Source organism: Polyodon spathula, chromosome 9, assembly GCF_017654505.1.
Source record: "Polyodon spathula isolate WHYD16114869_AA chromosome 9, ASM1765450v1, whole genome shotgun sequence".
Classification (NCBI taxonomy): domain Eukaryota; kingdom Metazoa; phylum Chordata; class Actinopteri; order Acipenseriformes; family Polyodontidae; genus Polyodon; species Polyodon spathula.
In genome coordinates this window covers 33,078,357-33,097,933 of record NC_054542.1, presented here as the reverse complement: position 1 = coordinate 33,097,933, position 19,577 = coordinate 33,078,357, and the positions used below count along the sequence as shown (strand labels likewise).

At 37.2% G+C, this 19,577-nt stretch overlaps 2 protein-coding genes across 12 annotated transcripts in view; both read left to right on the top strand.

Annotated features, from left to right (window-relative positions):
- The window catches only part of LOC121320683 (LIM and senescent cell antigen-like-containing domain protein 1), a 40,568-nt gene extending 30,940 nt beyond the window's left edge, over window positions 1–9,628 (top strand). For 4 of the 8 annotated variants that reach the window (XM_041259249.1, XM_041259250.1, XM_041259247.1 and 1 more), the window contains exons 4-11: window positions 522–642; window positions 2,793–2,942; window positions 3,300–3,450; window positions 4,633–4,725; window positions 5,377–5,425; window positions 5,754–5,829; window positions 6,483–6,664; window positions 7,717–7,804. In XM_041259249.1, the coding sequence (XP_041115183.1) occupies window positions 522–642; window positions 2,793–2,942; window positions 3,300–3,450; window positions 4,633–4,725; window positions 5,377–5,425; window positions 5,754–5,829; window positions 6,483–6,621 (779 nt within the window). In that variant the 3' untranslated portion in view covers window positions 6,622–6,664; window positions 7,717–7,804. Of the gene's footprint in view, window positions 1–521; window positions 643–2,792; window positions 2,943–3,299; window positions 3,451–3,744; window positions 3,838–4,632; window positions 4,726–5,376; window positions 5,426–5,753; window positions 5,830–6,482; window positions 6,665–7,716 lie in introns of all 8 variants that reach the window. The other 4 variants (XM_041259248.1, XM_041259246.1, XM_041259251.1 and 1 more) reach the window with 3 other exon arrangements.
- A 2,367-nt stretch (window positions 9,629–11,995) lies between these two features.
- Window positions 11,996–19,577, top strand: part of LOC121320680 (E3 SUMO-protein ligase RanBP2-like) — a 32,407-nt gene continuing 24,825 nt past the window's right edge. For 3 of the 4 annotated variants that reach the window (XM_041259242.1, XM_041259241.1, XM_041259239.1), the window contains exons 1-10: window positions 11,996–12,247; window positions 13,612–13,679; window positions 13,778–13,889; window positions 14,155–14,307; window positions 14,546–14,776; window positions 15,012–15,157; window positions 17,281–17,476; window positions 17,769–17,856; window positions 18,230–18,439; window positions 19,362–19,543. In XM_041259242.1, coding sequence (XP_041115176.1) covers window positions 12,176–12,247; window positions 13,612–13,679; window positions 13,778–13,889; window positions 14,155–14,307; window positions 14,546–14,776; window positions 15,012–15,157; window positions 17,281–17,476; window positions 17,769–17,856; window positions 18,230–18,439; window positions 19,362–19,543 — 1,458 coding nt within the window. In that variant the 5' untranslated portion in view covers window positions 11,996–12,175. The remainder of the gene's footprint in view (window positions 12,248–13,611; window positions 13,680–13,777; window positions 13,890–14,154; window positions 14,308–14,545; window positions 14,777–15,011; window positions 15,158–17,280; window positions 17,477–17,768; window positions 17,857–18,229; window positions 18,440–19,361; window positions 19,544–19,577) is intronic. The other variant, XM_041259238.1, reaches the window with a different exon arrangement.

Here is a 19,577-nt window from a genome sequence, read left to right as displayed (position 1 = left end):
GGAATGGTCAGTCATGATAAACTTCATTGCTGCTGCATTATAAAAGTCTCAGTGGCCACTGGCCCAAAATGTACATTTCAGCTATATTTAAACATAAATGTGTTTTAACAAAGGTTTTAAAATCCATGAAATACCCTTTTCACTGCTTTGCTAAGTTCAGTACTCATTTCTAATACGTTTTCTCTACTTTTAAAACATTTTTAAAAGAACACCACAATAGGACAAGCCAAGCTGTGCTCCGTGTTCCAGGTTAGAGAAGCTAATGGGGTAGGAGAGGTCATTTTTAATAGAGCTATTTTTGCGCCAGGCAATACTCAATCAATAAAAAAAATTTAAAAAAATAAAAAAGAAAGAAAAAACCAGATATACTTAATTACATATTGCTTCAGCTTTAAAACGGCATTGAACTGTGGTGAAGTGTATTTTGTGCCCAGACATTTGTAATGCCTCCACACTCTGGCTGACAGCTGTCTGTTTCAGTTTGTGTACAGCATCCCTGAGGATACCTGTTTGTGTTTTAGGCGAGTTCATCATTGGTCGTGTGATAAAGGCGATGAACAATAGTTGGCATCCCGACTGCTTCTGCTGTGACCTCTGCCAACAAGTCCTTGCTGACGTGGGCTTTGTGAAGAATGCTGGCAGGTGAGTGCAGTCATTCCTCCCGTCTGCTCTGCAGGAGTAAACATGTCTGATCCCACTGTTCCAGGCAGGGTTTGTATCACAAGTATGACTGGAGCTTTCCAAAGAATTGGGATGTACAGAAAATGTATCATAGTGGTGGGACGAATATGTTTTTATTTTTTTTTTTTTTTTTTTATGTTAGGATATTTGTCCAAGAAATATATTTGTTCAGAAATTTAGAAAAAGCCATTAAATGAAAAACATTATTTTAAGTGGAGAGATACTCAGAGAGTATATTTATTGCGTATGACATTTGAACAAAAAAAATCTGAAAAACAACATAAACACAGCCCTTGCGTATACTTATTGACATTACGGCAGTACTTCAGGCCTTTTTGTAACTACAAATACCAACCAATAAAGAAATTGAAATGTACTGACATTTCATTCGCAATACGTGTTCAAGTGCCTTTTATAGAATAAATAAACGCACCATTTCGTTTACTTTACAGTCCAACAGAAAATTATTTATAAAAAAAATTGGGGAAAAAAAACAGAACAGAAACAGAATTGCGTCCACGACTTCTGCAGTGAGGCGGGCCACTTCTTTGAAACGGTGTTACCGGCTGCTGAAATCAATGTTGTTGACAGAAGCCAATGCCTATGTTGTCTCGCTTCCCAAATCCAAAACCGCACCTGAAACCCCAGGTAGAGCAGTATTTGCCAGCTCTGGGTTGCATGCACGTAAACTATGAGGTTCTTTTGTGACTTTTCGGTTACTCAGTACTGCAGATAACGGCCACCAATGTTTGGAAAGCCACTCAATCATATGGTAGGTTGCATTCCATCTATTGCAGGTGTAGTTCAGTCTGTGCTGTGGAGCTCATTCTAAAGTGACCAACCAACTTTCGAGATGCACCAATAGCACGATAAATCTCTGTTAATGCCAGACCTTTCCGAACTGAAAGTTATACACTTTGTCCCCCACATCTCACAGCATGAGCAACATATTGGCGGCATTATCTGTAACTACTGCAAGTATTTAGAGAGGGGGGATTGTAAAGTCTGACAGTATTTCCTCTGAAGGTGCTGTAGATTCACAGCAGTGTGGCTGTCTGCCATCGGTTTTGTAGCTAGAATTTTAGTTTGTAAATTCCACTCACTGTCCATGTAGTTACAAAGTTAGTCATGTATGACTCGCTTGCCCCACTTGCCCATGTATCTGTTGTCAGGGCAAGAGAACTCACATTTTCCAGTTTGCACCTAAATGCTTTTTGTCCATTTATTGTGTTGCTGTTTAATCAATTCTCTTACGGTGTGGTGACATGGCACCTTGTGCTGTGGTTCAAGGCAACGCAGCAACTCGATGAAAGGTTAGTCTTCAACAATCCTGAGTGGACGCATTTCCTGTACCAAGAAGTTTACCACCTTGCCTGTTATTTCATCTTTACGTGATTGTGTTAGTTAAGTTGGTTTCTTTGCAAAGTCGGTGATGGTCGTCTGGCCTCTGGCTTTATCTGTTCTTTGTAAAGTACAACATGCAACCTGTTTTAATATGTTCTCGCAAATTAGTAGTACCACCATGGTAACTCATTAGTTTTTTGCAAAGCTTGCATTGTATAGCATTTTGTTGTTCATTTATTTTGTCAAAATAATTCCACACGTCAGACTGAGTCCTTTTGCCACTTGCCATATTTATTGCAACGTTTGAATGAAACGGAAGAGCAAACACACATGGTGCTTATTTCCGGCTGTTTTCAACAATGTAATTTCTCGCAGCAGACACTAACATTTTAATACAGTAGCCTATTACTAAAATAAACTCTGCATTATGTACATATATGATGTATTATGTACTTTTTACTTTGCAAAAAAACTATAATAAAAAAAAAACGCACAATACGTAGTTCTGATGAATTTCCTGTTCGAATACATGTAAAAAAATATTAATTTGGATAGTTTTCCCACCCCTAATGTATCAGTTCCTTTGTTTTTGTGTTTGTTTTTGTTTACATAGTTTTCTGAGTTGGTACCCTAAATGAAGTGGAATTATAATCACATTTTTATTTTCGTAAAGAGGATTGGTTTTAAAAGGTCAGTGGAGGGGGGAGATTGTTTGTTTGCATGAAAAGCTTCTGGATTTTAAAGCAAGCTTGATTTCCATTATCTAGACACCTTTGTCGCCCTTGTCACAACCGTGAGAAAGCTAGAGGTCTGGGGAAGTACATCTGTCAGAAGTGTCACGCAATCATTGATGAGCTGCCTTTGATTTTCAAGAATGACCCATACCACCCGGATCACTTCAACTGCACCAATTGTGGGTAGGTAGTAAGAACGGCGACAGTAGGAGTTTTTTACCAGCCTGTTGTATTCCAAAATTTATAAAATGCATTACAAATATAATTTATACATTGATCAGGATAGCCCCTTAATGTGTATTCTTCGCAGCAAGATGTCAGTGACTTCCAGACATTGTCCGCAGCATGTATTGGTAGCCAGGTACACTGGTCATCACCTTTGAGTGTAAAAGGAGATTCAGTTGTCACCCATCTTATGCAAAGTATTTATACTGCTGATATTTGGAATTGTCAATGTACATGAATCTTTCTACATGGAATTTTTTTAATGCTTCTAACAACCATGCTTTTATTTCTGTCTGCCCCCTTGGCATTTGTCAGTAAGGAGCTGACTGCTGATGCTCGTGAACTAAAAGGGGAATTGTATTGCCTGCCCTGCCATGACAAGATGGGAGTTCCCATTTGTGGTGCCTGCCGAAGACCCATTGAAGGGCGTGTGGTCAACGCCATGGGCAAGCAGTGGCACGTGGAGGTACGTCCTGGCCTGAATAATGACTGAGCGTTTAAAGTTCTGGATAATGTTATGGAGATCACAAATTGCACACAAAAATAATTAAATATACTTCATCTGATGTCAGATTTCATTTTGGCCACTAGTGGTCAGTAATGAATTGGTCTTCCAGTATGTCTATTTTATGAATTTTATATACTGTATATCTTTTTTCATAAATTGTGTACTTGTTCTTTTTCAGTATATCTTCAGTGCTCTCTTTTGTGTATCTTATTATCTCTCAATTCCTTTCCTCACATTATATTCCTGTTTCAGCACTTTGTGTGCTCTCTCTGCGAAAGGTCCTTTCAAGGGCACCCTTACTATGAGCGGGGGGGCCACGTCTATTGCGAAAGGCACTTTGACATGGTGAGAGGGATTTGGACACCCATGCACTTTGTGCAGCTTCACCTCCCTGCCTCACAATGGTTAAAACTGTTCAGATAGGGGGTGTTCTCGGAATATCAGAATTGGATACTTCGCTAGCATCTCAAGGCTTGTTACATGAGACGGTTAAAAAAAAAAAAAAAATGAATTGGGTGTTACACAGATCTAGTTTTGCGGGGAAATCTACAATATGGGCAAATAGCAGCTAAAGGCTCTTCATCCACTGACTTAACTGATAATTTGAAAGCTCATAGTTCATCTCAAATAGGAATGCAGGTAACTAGGAATGCAGGTAACTATTGCTAACAAGATATTTTAGAAATGGAGCCTTGCTAATGTTTTAAATTAAATCTAAATAAGATTTTACCAAGTTTCTTTTTAGTACCTATAGGTGACATCAGGGATGTTCTGTGGATGCACAGCATCCCCTTATAGCACACAATAGCTGTCTAAGGTTTCTGCAAAGCTCTAAATAGGCCTGTGTGACTAGAATTGTTCTGTACTTCACAAATCAACCATAATGGTTATAACGGGAGATGGTATAAAATAGGAAAGAGCAAGAGTTGAGATGTGTTTTGAACCTGTTTGTGAACCCTCCTATCTGAAAAGTTTTCTGTTGCACAATTCAGTGAGGTAAGAAGATTGGTGTGTACCTGCAATGACTAGGCCTGAGCTATTGTTTGTCTGGCTCCTTCTCTTTTCTTGTATAACTCTCTGCAGTGAAGCCCTGACTAAACTATGACTAACCTGTTTGGCCGATTTAAATGTTTTTTGCAGCATTTTGTGTGTGCTAAGTGTGAAAAGCCATTCCTTGGCCACCGTCACTACGAACGGAAGGGATTGGCTTATTGTGAAACTCACTACAATCAGGTACATGTAACATTGTGTTATTGCAACTCTGAAAAAGTATATTTCTGTACATTCCAGTACCACTGCACACAAACCTTTGGATAAAAAAAAACAAGTGAAAAGGAATGCATAGTCTGTCATATTTACTTAATGAAAAAAAAAAAATCTAAATCCCACTTAAGTGCAACCTTGATTTATTTTGCTATCTGTCTTCCACATAAAAAAATAGTATAATATTGAAAACAGTGAATTAGTGAAGGGCCCCTATACAATAAATTGTAGTACAGGTAAAATTTACTCCTGTCTAACCAAATATTAACAGAACTTGTAAAATATGAGTGAGCACTATATACATCAGCAAATACACTGTTCATTACATGCATAGTGTATAGTAGAATTACATTTCTGTGACCCAGCTTGAATTAAAGAAACAATTGCTTTTACTTAATTGTAACAGGTTTTATCAAATGTTTAGCAGTTTCTACTATGATTCAGTATCTCCAATAAGCATTGCTAGTGAATGCAGTTATTTCGAGATATTTGGAAGCAGAATGTTGATCTATGTTACATTTCTGTTGGTTTATTGCAGAATTAAGCATTGTTGTGTCCAGTTAGGACATGCATGCCTTGTAGCTACACGAAAGGTCTAATTCTTTTCTGATAATTCTACAGCTGTTTGGTGATGTGTGCTACCACTGCAACCGTGTGATTGAAGGAGATGGTAATATTCTCAATTACTTATTTTATGTATTTTTGATAAAAAAATAAATAAAAATAAAAAGCTGGATGGATTTTTTAAAAGTTAATTTATAATCAGTGTTTCATATCAGCTAGTAGCTTTTCTTTTCTGTTTCATTGAAGAGTTTTCGTCAAAGTTTCTTGTAGTGTTACCATAGCTTTTGTATTATCTGGACAGCCATAGACATCCCACTTCTTTAGTTTTTTGTATTTATTACATTTATTTGTAGATTTTTTTTTTGCTTTATTATAGTTGTAATACTGGCACAGCAACGGTTTCCTTCTGATTGTGATTCTCTTTCTCCCTCCAGTTGTATCTGCACTGAACAAGGCTTGGTGTGTAAACTGCTTTGCTTGTTCTACTTGCAACACCAAGCTGACACTCAAGTAAGCATAATTCCTGTTGCTTTTTAGCTCATCTTTCTTCAAGAAAACATTTTCTGAAACATGTCAGTCATTTTATATTTACTGTATATTTTGTATTGTTATTATTTCCCCTAAGCCTAATAATTGCTAGAATGACCCAGACTTGACTTTCTCTGGGTTAGATTGCTGGGTTGACTGAAGCAAGGGAAAGGGTATTGTCTTTCACAATCTCATCCCTGTTATCAGTGGTGAACTCCCACATTTCTTGTTCTGCTTCCTGTGTTCAGCACCATTCCTTTTATATGGGAGCTAACCAAAAATCTAATTTCCTAGCTTTAACATTATATCTGGTCGCCATTTGTATTGCCTTTTTTATTCTGCCTTAAAAATTAATAATAAATTAGTTAATCTTTCATATACAATGCATAAAGTAATTAAATACCAGGAAGCATCATCAACCTTGTCACCTGTAGTGTTGTCTTGGAAATATGCTTATTCCAAAATGGAGACCCATGATAATATTGCTTGTGCTATGAAAAGCTTGGTAAGCACTACCATTTCCCACCTAGGACAATGTCATCGTGTCCCCCCCTACTGCTCTTCCCTCTGTCTTTTGAGTTCTCTCTTAATCGGCTCTTCTTTCCTGTACGTGTCTGCTGATCCCTCTTCTAAAGGGACAAATTCGTTGAGATTGATCTAAAGCCGGTCTGCAAGCCCTGCTATGAGAGAATGCCTGAGGAGCTAAAGCGTCGTCTGGCCAAACGCGAAAGAGACTCCAAAGAAAAGAAAAAGAAAATACCAATCTGTTTGTAAACCTTTCTTTCTCTTTTTCATCACTTCTCCTTTCTTTCCATTGGTTAGTGTCAAGGACTTTTTTTTTCTCTGAGACTGCACTCATCACGCTAACTGTGCCTGCTGGCTTGGTTGCTTTGTCGACTCAGACGTTGTTTTTCTGCTTGTCGTCTGCAGCTTGGCCTCTTGCCATTCATTTTAATGGTTGTTGGATCAAAGGAGTTTTTTCCCCCACTTTACAAGTTTTTAAAATATGTAGGGACATTTATGGGGTGATTTTATAATGCAAGAAATACAGGATAGTTATGCATGCTGCTGTAACACAAATATTCATAAGAGAAGTGTAATGGGCACCATAGCCAAGCAAGTACCAGCTGTTGCAAACTATGGGTCACTGGCACCCCCTATACTCTCACATGGCATTGTAACTCCTTTGTATTTTACAATTTCACGGTGCTGCCATGAGCCTTAATGCAACATCTTGCTGTATTTTCCAATTATTTTATTTTTAATTATGCTTTATATTGAGCTTTTCATAATTATTGTGCATGGATTTTCTAACCGAAGTTTTGGAGCAGGAGGGGCACCCAATGGGGAGCAGTGAGGCAAACTGCAGTGTGTGCGGTTACACAATGTTATCCCACACTCTGGATTAACTGATGAATTTACTATTTTAAATTAATCATTTAAACCACATACATATTTAAAAAACAAAAACATATACTGGAATACATTGGCATTGGAGCTGCTGTCAATTTATGTAGCCAAATAGAAAATAAAAACATTTTTTAGAGTCTGCATTTAAGTGCATCAAAAGCTTAACAGTTCTGTTCCTTGGTGGTTGCATCAGGGAAACCAAAAAAATAAAAATATTACACACTTTGAAAATTATTTGTGTCTCGATTCAGACAAGGGTCTCTACTGAAGAATTTACAAATACATTTCCAGTTGCTTACGTTTTAAGGTGACATCCTATCTAGGTTTGTTTTTGGTGTAGTTTGCATAATTTGCATTTTCCTGCATGTTGTGTATATACATTTCCAGTTAGTGGTGTACCCAGAACAATGTCTATCTAAAAATAAAATGTTCAAACCTTATTATTTTACTTCTGCTTAGGAACAAGTTTGTGGAGTTTGACATGAAACCTGTCTGCAAGAAATGCTATGAGAAGTTCCCTCTGGAGCTGAAGAAAAGACTAAAGAAGCTGGCTGAACCTGTTGGACGTAAATAAACTGCAAGCTGTGCCCGGTTCAGACGAGAATGCTAGCCATACTGAGCTTGGTTAGAACCAAAATGTGTTTAGCACACACAGAATCTGAAGGTTTGGAAACAAAAAACTGTATATTCATTGGAAATAAAATGGATTTAGTTTTAAAATAATTTTGAAAACAGAGGTATGAAAAGATAAGGATGATAGATTTTGTCACAGAACGATCTTGTCGTTTTTATAATGTACCTTTTTAGGATTTTGTATTTCACACCAATGTATTAACAAAAAACACTTCTATCTTATCTAAGCCAAATGTGTTACTTTGTCTTTCTGTACCTTCTTTTTTATGACAATTCTACTCCAGTGCAAATTTAAATTAAGTTCATATTAATCCCTTTAGGGTTGTGGAGAAACGAAAACTTGTGCAACTAACAAGAACATAGCAACTTGCATGCTCCTAAATTTATGGAATGCGTTTCTTAATAGACATTTAGATTGTAATACGCCCAAAGAAACAATATTAAATGCTTTTTGTCCAATTTGTAATGTAGGTCTCGCTCCATTTATGAAACATTTGTTAATGTGGTTGACTACTATTAACAAGGAATACCTGTTTATTGCAATCACATTTTAATGATTTGCTACTAGTGTAGAGATTAATGCTTGGTTATGTATGAATGCCTTACATTTTCTTGTAACATTATATTGCTATAGCCTCTTATTATGATGACATGGCTAATGTTTATAACACTTTCAGGACACAGAACTAGATGCATTATGGATGGTTTATAACAGATTTTTAAACCAAGATGTTACCAATTTTAGTGAAGTGGTGATTTCTTAATGGTGTAATAGTCAAGCCTATTGGAAACTAGTCAGCCCCAACCCCCACCCCACAGTGTACATGCAGCATAGAAAGTGAGCGAGTGGGTCCGAATACATGACAACTTTGACCTGAAAATAACATGACAAGGAACAAGCAAAAAAGGGAAGTTGTTAGAAAGTGTATTTTCAAAGACTTGATTTTAATGTGGCTTTTAAAATGGACTGTTTCTATTGGCACTGTTGTATAGCCTGCTATTTTCGCTGCATGTTTATTATAAAATTTCACTGTGCTGTCATGAGCCTTAATGCAACGTCTTGCTGTATTTTCCAATTATTTTATTTTTAATTATGCTTTATATTGAGCTTTTCATAATTTGTTATTTCTTTTGTTTCTTGTGCCTTCTTTTAAAAATAGCAGTTCAGTTAGCAATACTCTTCAACTGTGTAGCCCAAATGCTATGTTTGGACAACGTGTACGTTTGCAGGTTAGATTTGTATTTGTATTTTTTTTTTTTTTTTTTTTTTTTTTTTTTTTTTTTTTTTGTTAAAATCACACTGCCTTAAATGTAAACAACCTGAAGTATCAGATAATTAGAAAACTATGGTTATTTTTGAAGTCCACATTTATATATTAAGAAAATATATCAAACAAGGGATGGGATGAATAAATAAATGAGATGTACACCTGTAATGAAAACGGTGCTCAGGACTTCAAAGAATTAACTATAAAGTATTGTTTGCGTACCATGGAACAATGTTACATTTCTAGAACATTTCATATGGATTTATTGATCAGAATAAGTCATGAAAAAATATGGCACAGTCTGTTTCTTTAGTAATAGTAAACGGCATTGTTAACTACAAAAAGCAATACTGCATGTTGGTTTAACTTAAAATTGTATGTATACTAATCATTGCATCAATTTTCTAGTATGTTTCTTATGTTATTCACAGTGACATATTCCAGTATTTAATAAAATCTATACCACCAAACTTCTTGTGTTCATTTCGCAAATGTTACGTGCCGTGTAGGCATTGTTATTATAAAACGTACAGTATAGATTGTGTGATCTGTATCAATTGCAAAAACTATGACTGCAAACAGATGGAATTGGGGCTGGGGGTTGACATTTGGGTAATGTGAGCCGATTGTAATTTTTTAGCATTGCAAATAACATAGTACAGTATATACAGCTTGACTATCTCAACAAGGCTACTTACCATGCCCTTCACATCCCTCAATGTTCAGAAGCCTACTGGGTTTCACACAACTGCCAAAGGTCCCTCCCAAGCAACACCACAAAACAAAAGGATCGACCCCTCTTGAATATTGAGTGTTTACAATTGTATATTCATAAGTATGGGAGATTGCTGCTGGTGCCCTATACTTTTGTTTGATCATTTACAGTACTAATTTTCAGTAACAACAATGGATAATCTCAGGGGCTAAATACTGTAACACTGGGGAACTTCTTGGGGATTTGAAGATCATGCATTCAAGAATTAAGATGTTAATCTCCAAACAGTAAGGAATAGATACTCTTGATGACAATATCCTTCATAGAGTAGGTTCCAAATCGGAGAAGGGAGAATGCTACACTGCCTGCCTTAACAGTTTGCAATTGACTGTGTTGAGGGACAAGCTGGTTGCACATGTACCTTTTTATCATAAAGTTTCTGCAGTCCTGTTTTGCCTTGATTGTTGCTGAATAGTTGCACACAACTCTCACACAGCGCACATCGGTCTAGTGAATCACATTACATATCGTGTCCACATATATCTAAAATCTGAAATTTTGTGTTCAGTGTGTACTAATTGTAGTTTTGTTTTTTTGCGACCCTGTCTGCAAAGATAAGAACCTCTAATCAGAGTTTATTGCAATTAGAAATAGGTAAATGTTACCTTTGTTGCTGTATTTTGGAACTTCCTACTTGATGCATGGAAGTGCTTTGTTGCTACTTTATGGAGCTTCCTAACTGGTTCATGAAAGTTCTAGGTTTCTTGCTTCCATTCAGCCAATTTAATTGGTTTGGGCTTTCATTCTGATCCCTCTTACTGTGTATTAGCCAGTCAAAGTAGAGTGTGCTCACTAAGTCACAGTGGTTCTCGATACTATCACAGAAAAACAATCAGTTCTGCTGAAGAGGTTAGCAGCACAGTGGTGTGTGCCTGTTTTTCTTTGAGTGTGTGTTTTTATATATTAAACGATAATTGATTCAGGTCTAAGCGGTAATTATTTTATTCATATGACATGACTGGCAGCTGTACACAAATCTCACTACAGGCTTTCAGGTATGCTGCTTACACACTACCCCGACTCCCGAGCAGCTCGCAGGACCCCCTTAAGTAGCCCCTAGCTCGCCAACAACATTACACATTGTAATATATTTAGCCACTCACAGCTCCCCATCCCTTGTTTCAGTCTAGGTGCAATATTAATCCATTGGATCCCCTGGTGAGGGGTTGCAGTAAGTTGCACCAATCACTGTCTATTAAGGCCGACTATTGCAGCCCTTGCAGGAGCGTTCACAGGCAGGCCGTCTTGCACCTCTTCTCTGCACTGTGCACGCAGGAGCTCAATGCCCTGCAGGGCTGCTGGAGAGACAGAACCAACACAGGCGCAGCCCCAACATCTTGGACAACACGGCGCTGTTAAAGTTGTTGTGTCTCAAAATTATGTTTCAAATAAAATTAAAGTTGAATACCCTGGTGTCTATTTACTGAAGCCTATTCTTAGCGCACAATACATTCGATTGCGTAAACATTTCATTTCCCTTTTTGGAAACAGCTTAGTGCTTTCACTGCTACTCCGTGAGCCAAACAGGCACGCTCCAGTGTTAACTTACTAATTTCAGATTGTAAATAAAAAGCCCAGGTAGCAAATCAGGGCGAAAACACTCCAAGTGCATCTGTTATTACCGTTTGTACTATTTATTATGTTTGTATTATATTATCACAGACAAGCAGTTTACGACTGAACAGAAAAAGGAAAAGTTCTGATTTTTAGAGCAAATAAATGGATTCTGCAACGGCTCCTTGCATTTGTTTAAAAATGCTAAGGCCTGTGAAATGTTCTCATCTATAAACTCGGCTATTACAAACAGTACCACATAATTGCACCTGAGGAAAGGGAAATGTACTTCACGCAGGATGTTCCTGCTGTGTCATGTTTTTCCGCTTTTGCAATTGCTTGTGTGCACAAAGTTCACAAAAAACTTCCCGTTTTTTTTTTTTTTTTTTTCTTCAGGCATGCGTCATATTCTTCAGGAAGGTAGCTATTTACATTTCAAATGTAATTGGCTACATCATTTCAAAATCCTTGCATTATATCCAATCAGTGCAGCTATACAGTTTGACAAGCGGTCGTGTAGTTGTCGAAGGCGGGCACCAGTCAAATTTTTATGGCGTGGCGCAGCGCAAAGTAAGTTACGTAAACGTGATTTGTTATAAGAAAGCAAAAATATTCAGTGTTTCTTATATAAATATTATATTCCGACACGGTGTTGTATCTTACAATTCAGAAAAGTAAACCAGGAGCTATGCGGCGCAGTAAGGCCGAGGTTGATCGCTACATATCATCGGTGCAAAGTTCTTCTCCTTCCACTAAAGAGGTGAGTGTTTCTGGCTGTGTGTATCCGACTAGAGGTTGAAACACGAATGCTGATATGGTAGGCCGCATTAAAATAAGGAATAATAATAGAAGTATTGTTTTGAAGCGGTTGTACTGAAATGTTGAAGTGAGCGGGACATGCGAGTGGGATTGTCCAGTACATTCTTGCTTTCGTTTTGGGAGAAGCCCACTTGCTTCTAATGTGACAGAGACGCGGCCAGCCTGCTTGTTTTGAAATTAGTCTGCGTAGTTGGGTTGCTTGTAATGCAAGCATTGTGGATTGTTGTCAAATTACGTATGCATAGGTTTGTCAGATATATCGATAATCATTAAGTAAACTGTGGATTAATTCCTGCACTTCAGTAGTAAAGGACGTAAGGTCTGAGATAAATAAGTGGCGCCGATTTGTAATGTACGGTACCACCGGTACTTTTTATAAATCATTAAATTTTAATGGGCATGACCAGAATAAAGAACTGTTGTTGATGTTAATTTACTACAGTTCACCGCTCCCATTCACAACATGTTTGTGCGTACTCCATCGTAACCAAATGATACAGACTTTTGTTAAAATAAGTAACACTAACTGCAGATCTAAATACCGCTAATCTTTTAATTCTATTAATCTAGTTGGGGTCTTCATCCTGGATGATCTATAGACCCACTTAACTTTGCAGTACAAATACAGAGCTGTGAGGTTTATATTTTGGGGTAGTTCATTGCAGTAGGCCCCTGAAAATCGCCCCTACACAGTACCCACGTGTGTGTGTGTGTGTGTGTAATTTGCTTTTTTTTTTTAATGGCTGGATTAAGAGGCCAGCCGATTTAGACCAGTTGGACTATCAGCAATGTCTGCTTTTGGTTAAAGTAGTGCTAGTATATATATATATATATATATATATATATATATATATATATATATATATATATATATATATATAATATATAAAAAAATAAAAATAAAATAAAGTTAGTGTGTTAACAAATAGAACACTGTATTACACCAGCGTTCAACTAATATGCATTGATGAAAATGCAGCCAGCAAAATGCCATTTTGTTTGTACTGAAAATATCTTTACAGATGAGTTGCAAATCTCACCACTTTCTCATCCTGGTAAAACAATAAGGAACTTAGTGTTCATTTCCATCAGAGGGAATATTCAAAAAGTAACAAGGATGTCATAAAGATGCGTGTACGCAGCTGTGGGAACTACATTTCAGTATCATAATTTTACAAGTTCTTCATTATTACAAGACTTCCTCACCTAAGGGCTTTGTTCCTATGCCAGTCAGTCTTATCAATAAATATGTTAATGTCTTCTTCACAGCTTTCACAACTTTGATTCTTGTTCTTTTGCTTTCAGAAACCTTTAAAAGGATTCTTGTTTGCAAAATTATACTTTGAAGCAAAAGAATATGAACTTGCAAAAAGGTAAGAGCAAGTGTGTCCAACATTTTCAGTACTTGTACATGTGGAGAGAAACAGAGGTCTACAATCATCGTTTTTTATTGTTATTGTTTTATTAATAGACACATTTCAGCCTATCTAACTGTGCAGGAAAGGGATCCCAAAGCACATAAATTTCTAGGCCAGCTGTATGAAAAAGAGGAAAGCATTGAGAAAGCAGTTGGATGTTACAAGGTCAGTGTTTATTAAGCAAAACTGTCAATCATTTTACAGCTGTGTTCACTTTCAACTTAGTCTTGCAAGATTTTTTTTATTTTATTTTTTAAATCCATTATGAATGCTTGCATTTTTTAAATACTGTTGCCATTTTATTTTGTTACACAAATGTTAAGTACAAAAGTGAAACTCATACCCTTTCCCTCATAGACAGACTTAACAATACAAGTTCATCTTGCACTGTAAAAATAATGCTCACTTCTGGAAATGTTTTTGTCTTCAGCGTTCTGTGGAGCTGAACCCAGCACAGAAAGACCTGGTCCTGAAGATTGCTGAGTTACTGTGCAACAAGGAAGAAAGAGACGGGAGAGCTGAGTACTGGGTGGAGAGGGCAGCCAAGCTCTTTCCTGGAAGCCCAGCAGTCTATAACCTGAAGGTGGGGAAGGTCTTGTAGGTATAGAGAGGAGTGGAGTGTAAAATACGTTTATTTACATACAAACAAAAATGTAACTCCTTTAGGGCTGCTTCAGTTTGTTTTAGAGAAATCTATTTGCAGATTAAGTAAATGCTGGTGGTTCATCAGTTTATTATATGTTGGGCCTATTGATTATTTTATGTCAGCAAAAGGTCAATGAATAAATCTGTGTTGCATTTTCTTTTTTCCCCTCATGTAGGAGAAGCTGTTGAGTGTAAAGGGGCAGCAGGGCTGGAATGAGCTTTTTGACTTGCTGCAGTCAGAGCTGCATGCTCGACCTGGCGATGTGCATGTGAACATAAAGCTTGTGAACTTGTATCGCTCTGACAAACGACTCAATGAGGCTGTGAAGCACTGCCTCAATGCAGAGAAGAAAGGGACCATGCGCCACAGCCTAGACTGGTACACCTGTGTTGTACAGACGCTAAAGGTTTGTACTTGGTATAGATTTTTTCCCCCTAGTTTCTTAAGTGTCTGAATGTTGCTTTTCCTAGTCTGTACAAATGACTGTTAAACGCTCAGCTCCACCTCTGCATTTCATATTGCCAGGCAGGAGATTATGAAATGCATTATCTTTTTTCTTTATTAAATGTTTTGTTTAAGCTTTAAAATTGGTAAAGTCAGTAATAAGTTTAAAAGTGGTTTTGTTTTTTTCTTTTTCCCAGGAGTACTTTGGCTCTACAGGTATATCTGAGTGTGATAAAACTATATGTAGGACAGTGCAGAAAGAACTGCTGCTGGCTCACAGTAATCTGGTTCGCCTGACACTGTCTGCTAAGGATGTTCATCATGGCAGAGTGGCCCTGCAAAGGTAGGCAGATGAGATTTACTATATATTAGGGATGGGAATGCGACTAGCACAGGCCAACATTTTTGTGTATTCGAATACCCGAAATAAAGAATAAAAGGCAAATCCGTATATGTGTACTCCATGCAGACTACATAAAGTGTAACCCGCTAGTTTAAGTTTACTCTTTGGAGCAGCTGTCTGGGTTTACGAAGTATACATACAATGTCCAAGAAGAGATTTCTTAGAACAAGTTACTTTGTTTATTCAATAACATGTAAATAATTCAAAACAAGGGACATACCCGGTTGTACTTGTAATGGTCAGTTCAAATGTGCAGGTGTTTTACATTTTACTGCAGTCCATAGATTTAAAAAATATATCTTACTAGTCGCTGCTAGAGCCCCGTGAAATTATTATTATTTTTATAATTTGTTGTTTTATTTTTCACAAATGTTTTGTACAGACACACATTAATAAAACAACTCAAATAGATGTATATCAATAATAGTATAGTATACATCATGTTTTAACTACATACATATTGTTTATTATATTCTCCGATTTAACATTTTGACAACCAGACCCCGCACAAAAAAGTTACCAGAATTACTCATTAGTGACAGTAACGGTAATGTATAGTCCCCCTCTTTAACTGCCTATTTACAGTAAATACTGCCCATGCCCTCTATAAAAATAGGATAAAATATATTTACACTGCCCTGCTATTGTGAGGCTGTCATAATAATTGTACATACAGCAATCTGCCCATTACAAAAAACACCCTTAGGATTTCAGTCCCATTACTCTGATGCAGTATACAAGTTTGGGGTTTATCAGTATTTAAACACTAAGCAAAGGAGATTCATTCATCATATTCGTTCAAAATCAAAACAGCATTTGCTCTAATGAAAAGTTTCCACCACTTTGAAATAAAACAAATAATTGGCATACTAATGCAAAATACAGTACAAGAAAACAAGCCATATTTTCCCCAAAAGCAATGAACAGCTTAATGATGCTTAACAACAGTGTGTTTCGGCTCCCATTCCAACTGACAGTTGCAAAATCTGCACATCATTATTTTGTCACTGTTGGCTGCATACACCCCCCTCATGCTCAAATTCTTTGCAGTGTTGTTTAATTGTTATGACTTGCTCCCAAGTGATAGATATATCTTATGCTAGTCAGCGCTTCCGTTTCTCTTCAGACCATGTCTATGGTTACGGCTTAGCCACAGGGCTATAGTCATTATGGTGTTCTGCTTAGCATTTAGTATGTCTTCATGCTCATCATACATTTGAAATTTGCGGATTTTGTTTCATGACCACCTAGCAGCAGCTGCTGTGTGTAGTCATTTCAGGGGAACTCAAGTGGGGATCTGTTAATATTAGTTGAAAACAAGGCAACAAAATTGTCAATTTCAAACCGAATATGTTTACCATGGAATTGCAGGATTAATTAGGGTGTTTGCGTTTTTAACTTTTGCGGTCCTATGTCGGACCAGCTCCGACATTACAAATTTCCCTCTCCCGTCCGATGTCAGACCCTGTCCGACATCATCATCAAAAAGACGTAAAGCCAGGTCTCTAGTCATTGTTTCTCCGTAAAAAGCAGAGAAAAACTTTCAATGGACAAATGAGACAGATATGAGCCGAATGAAGCCAAAAAAAAAAGGACGTATCTGATAGCCCCATGCGCCACGGAGATAACGTGGACATAAACTCAAGGGCCTGTGTAAAATAAACGGTGCTTGTGAAAATAAATTGGACCTGACGTGCCTGACAAGCGCTGAATAAGTGGACCGCAAGGGGTTACTACGTGCATTTGGAAAGGCAGATGTAGAATATTAATGTTGGGTGTAGCAAAGCCAGGTAAATTGGTTGGTGCAACAGGCATAAAAATGTCTGTCATACGGTTTAACAAGGGTTCTCAAACTTTTAAATGTAATATGCTATTTGAATATTTTATTTTTTGTGTATTTGACTACACTGACCCATCCCTATATTCTGGTTAATAATATGGCTCCAACACCTAAAAAAATACCCTTTTAGAGATGCTGAATTATCAGTTTGATTTCATAAAATTATCATGGTTTTCTTTATTTACTGTGGGGCTATTTATTTATTTTTATTTATTTGCTGTAGCTTTGATCATGCCATGCAGTCTGTGAAGAATTTAGTGACAGGCACAACAGATGACTTGTCTGTTGCTTTCATTGAAATGAGAGGGCATCTCTACTTGCATGCTGGTTCTTTACTGCTGAAGATGGCCGAACAAAGTGAGCTTCAGTGGAGAGCTGTCACAGACCTTGCTTCATTGTGTTACCTCATAGCCTATCAGGTAGGTCTGACATGTTATGCTTTTTTAACAGACTGACCGGCTATGAGACAAAACCTCTATGCTCCCCTACATTGATACACTGTGTATTTTGAAAATGTGCAGTTAATAAGGGCTTCTTTAGATATAAGCAAAACTTGTGATGCATGTATACCCACCCTCACTATATCCCCATTGCCAGGGATATGCATCTCCAACAGTATACAATTAGTGAAACATTCTTCAGTAGTTATCAAAGAGAAGATATTTTTAGCATGATGTTAGTTTTTTTTTTTTTTTTTTTTTGATGTATAAGGTGCCACGACCAAAGAAGTCTATAAAAAGAGATGAGACATCTCAAGAGTTGATGGACTTTTTAGCATGTGATCGACAAAGCCACTCTGGTAACATATTTTTATTGTATTGCATGTTTTTTTATTTGTTCATTTATGGATGCAGAAAGTGTGATAAAATTAATAGCTGGAGTGGTAAGGTGCACTATCTTTTTAATGAAACATCCCTGTTGGGGTTTCTGAAAAGGCAGCCTTGCCACAGCTCTTTCCACACCTCCTATCTCGGGAAATATGAACTGTACACAGGATTTTGTGTATGCGGTGATATTCTGATGGTGCTTTGTTTTTTGTTTTTCACAAAACACTAACATGTTCTTATAGTTATTGCCCTTGCCCAAGAGAGAAATGTATAGGGATTTAGCAGGTGCTTTGTCAGTATGGTTATCAGTTTAGTAATAAACTGAAATGTTCTCAACTTTTACAGGCCATATGCTTTATAATTTAAGCCATGACAAAGAAGATTTCTTTAAAGAGGTAGTAGAAGCGTTTGCCAACAGAAGTGGGCAGGACTGTCTGTTTGAGACTTTGTTTGGGAGCGAGGCTGTTGCTGAACCTTCCTTTATTGGAAATGACAACATCAGGAATATTGCAGTGCAGCCGCCTGATGTGGGAGAACTTGCCAGGTGTGATAATGGTAAGATGCTACCATGCTTTTATGAAGCTTTGAATTGACTTTATTTAATACTGTGGAGTAGACAAAACTGTTTTGTATTTGCTCTTATTAGGACTGAAGTCATTGTGTTTTGTCTTGCTCTTAATTGTACTGTAATTCTTTATGTATTTTATTTTGTGTTCAACTGTAAGTCGCCCTGGGTAAGAGCATCTGCTAAGCCCACTGTGGGCAAATTGCCCATGTAATACATTTACTCTGGGGGGTGCAATCTGCCTGCAATTTATCCATAGGGGAAATTCTGCTGTTGTATTTAAAGAATATTTATAGGTCTGATTAGTTTAACCATAATTGCATGCAAACTTTCTTTTATCTGATGTATTCCACTGCCTTTTGGACGCAGTCTGAACATTAAAACAACAACCTGCTCTTGCAAAGTAAATACATTCCCTCCTTGGAACCTGTGGGTAGGACTGGGCAGGGCCAACACAAATTATCTGACGTACCATATGTTTAACGTGTAAAATAAAAATAAAAAAATAGTTGTAATTTCCATGTTACTTCTATCAATTGTTGTAAAGGGATTCAAAACAAATCCAAGCATGGATTGTATTGTCCTGCAGTCTTGTTTATATGTATTTATTTTATATAATTTTTTTTTTTTTTTTTTTTTTTAATGCACGAAATGTCATGTGTTTAAAATGAATACCACTATTGGAGTTGGAGGACACAGCTACAAAGTTTAATAAAGAGAACTGGGGTATTTGGAAGCAATGGAGATATGTAATGATTTGAATGTTCATCACAATTGATAAAAGGTGAAACCTGCACAACAGTAAACTTTCATACCTATCAATGTTAACAATATTATCAATATGTCTTGTAGATTTAAAGCATTCTGTTTGCAGTATCTATTGAAAGGGTGTGTGTTTTTCTTTTTCTGCAGGGTCTGTTCCTTTACATAGTGGAAATCTGCAGCACCTGACATGGCTTGGCTTGCAGTGGGCCTTAATGGACCGGACGCCCTCCCTCAGAGACTGGTTAAAGCAGCTTTTCCCTCGACTGCCTCAAGAAACATCAAAGCTTGAAACCAATGCCCCAGAGTCCATCTGTCTCCTAGATCTAGAGGTGGGAAACTTACCCCCCCCCTCCCCTCTGTCTC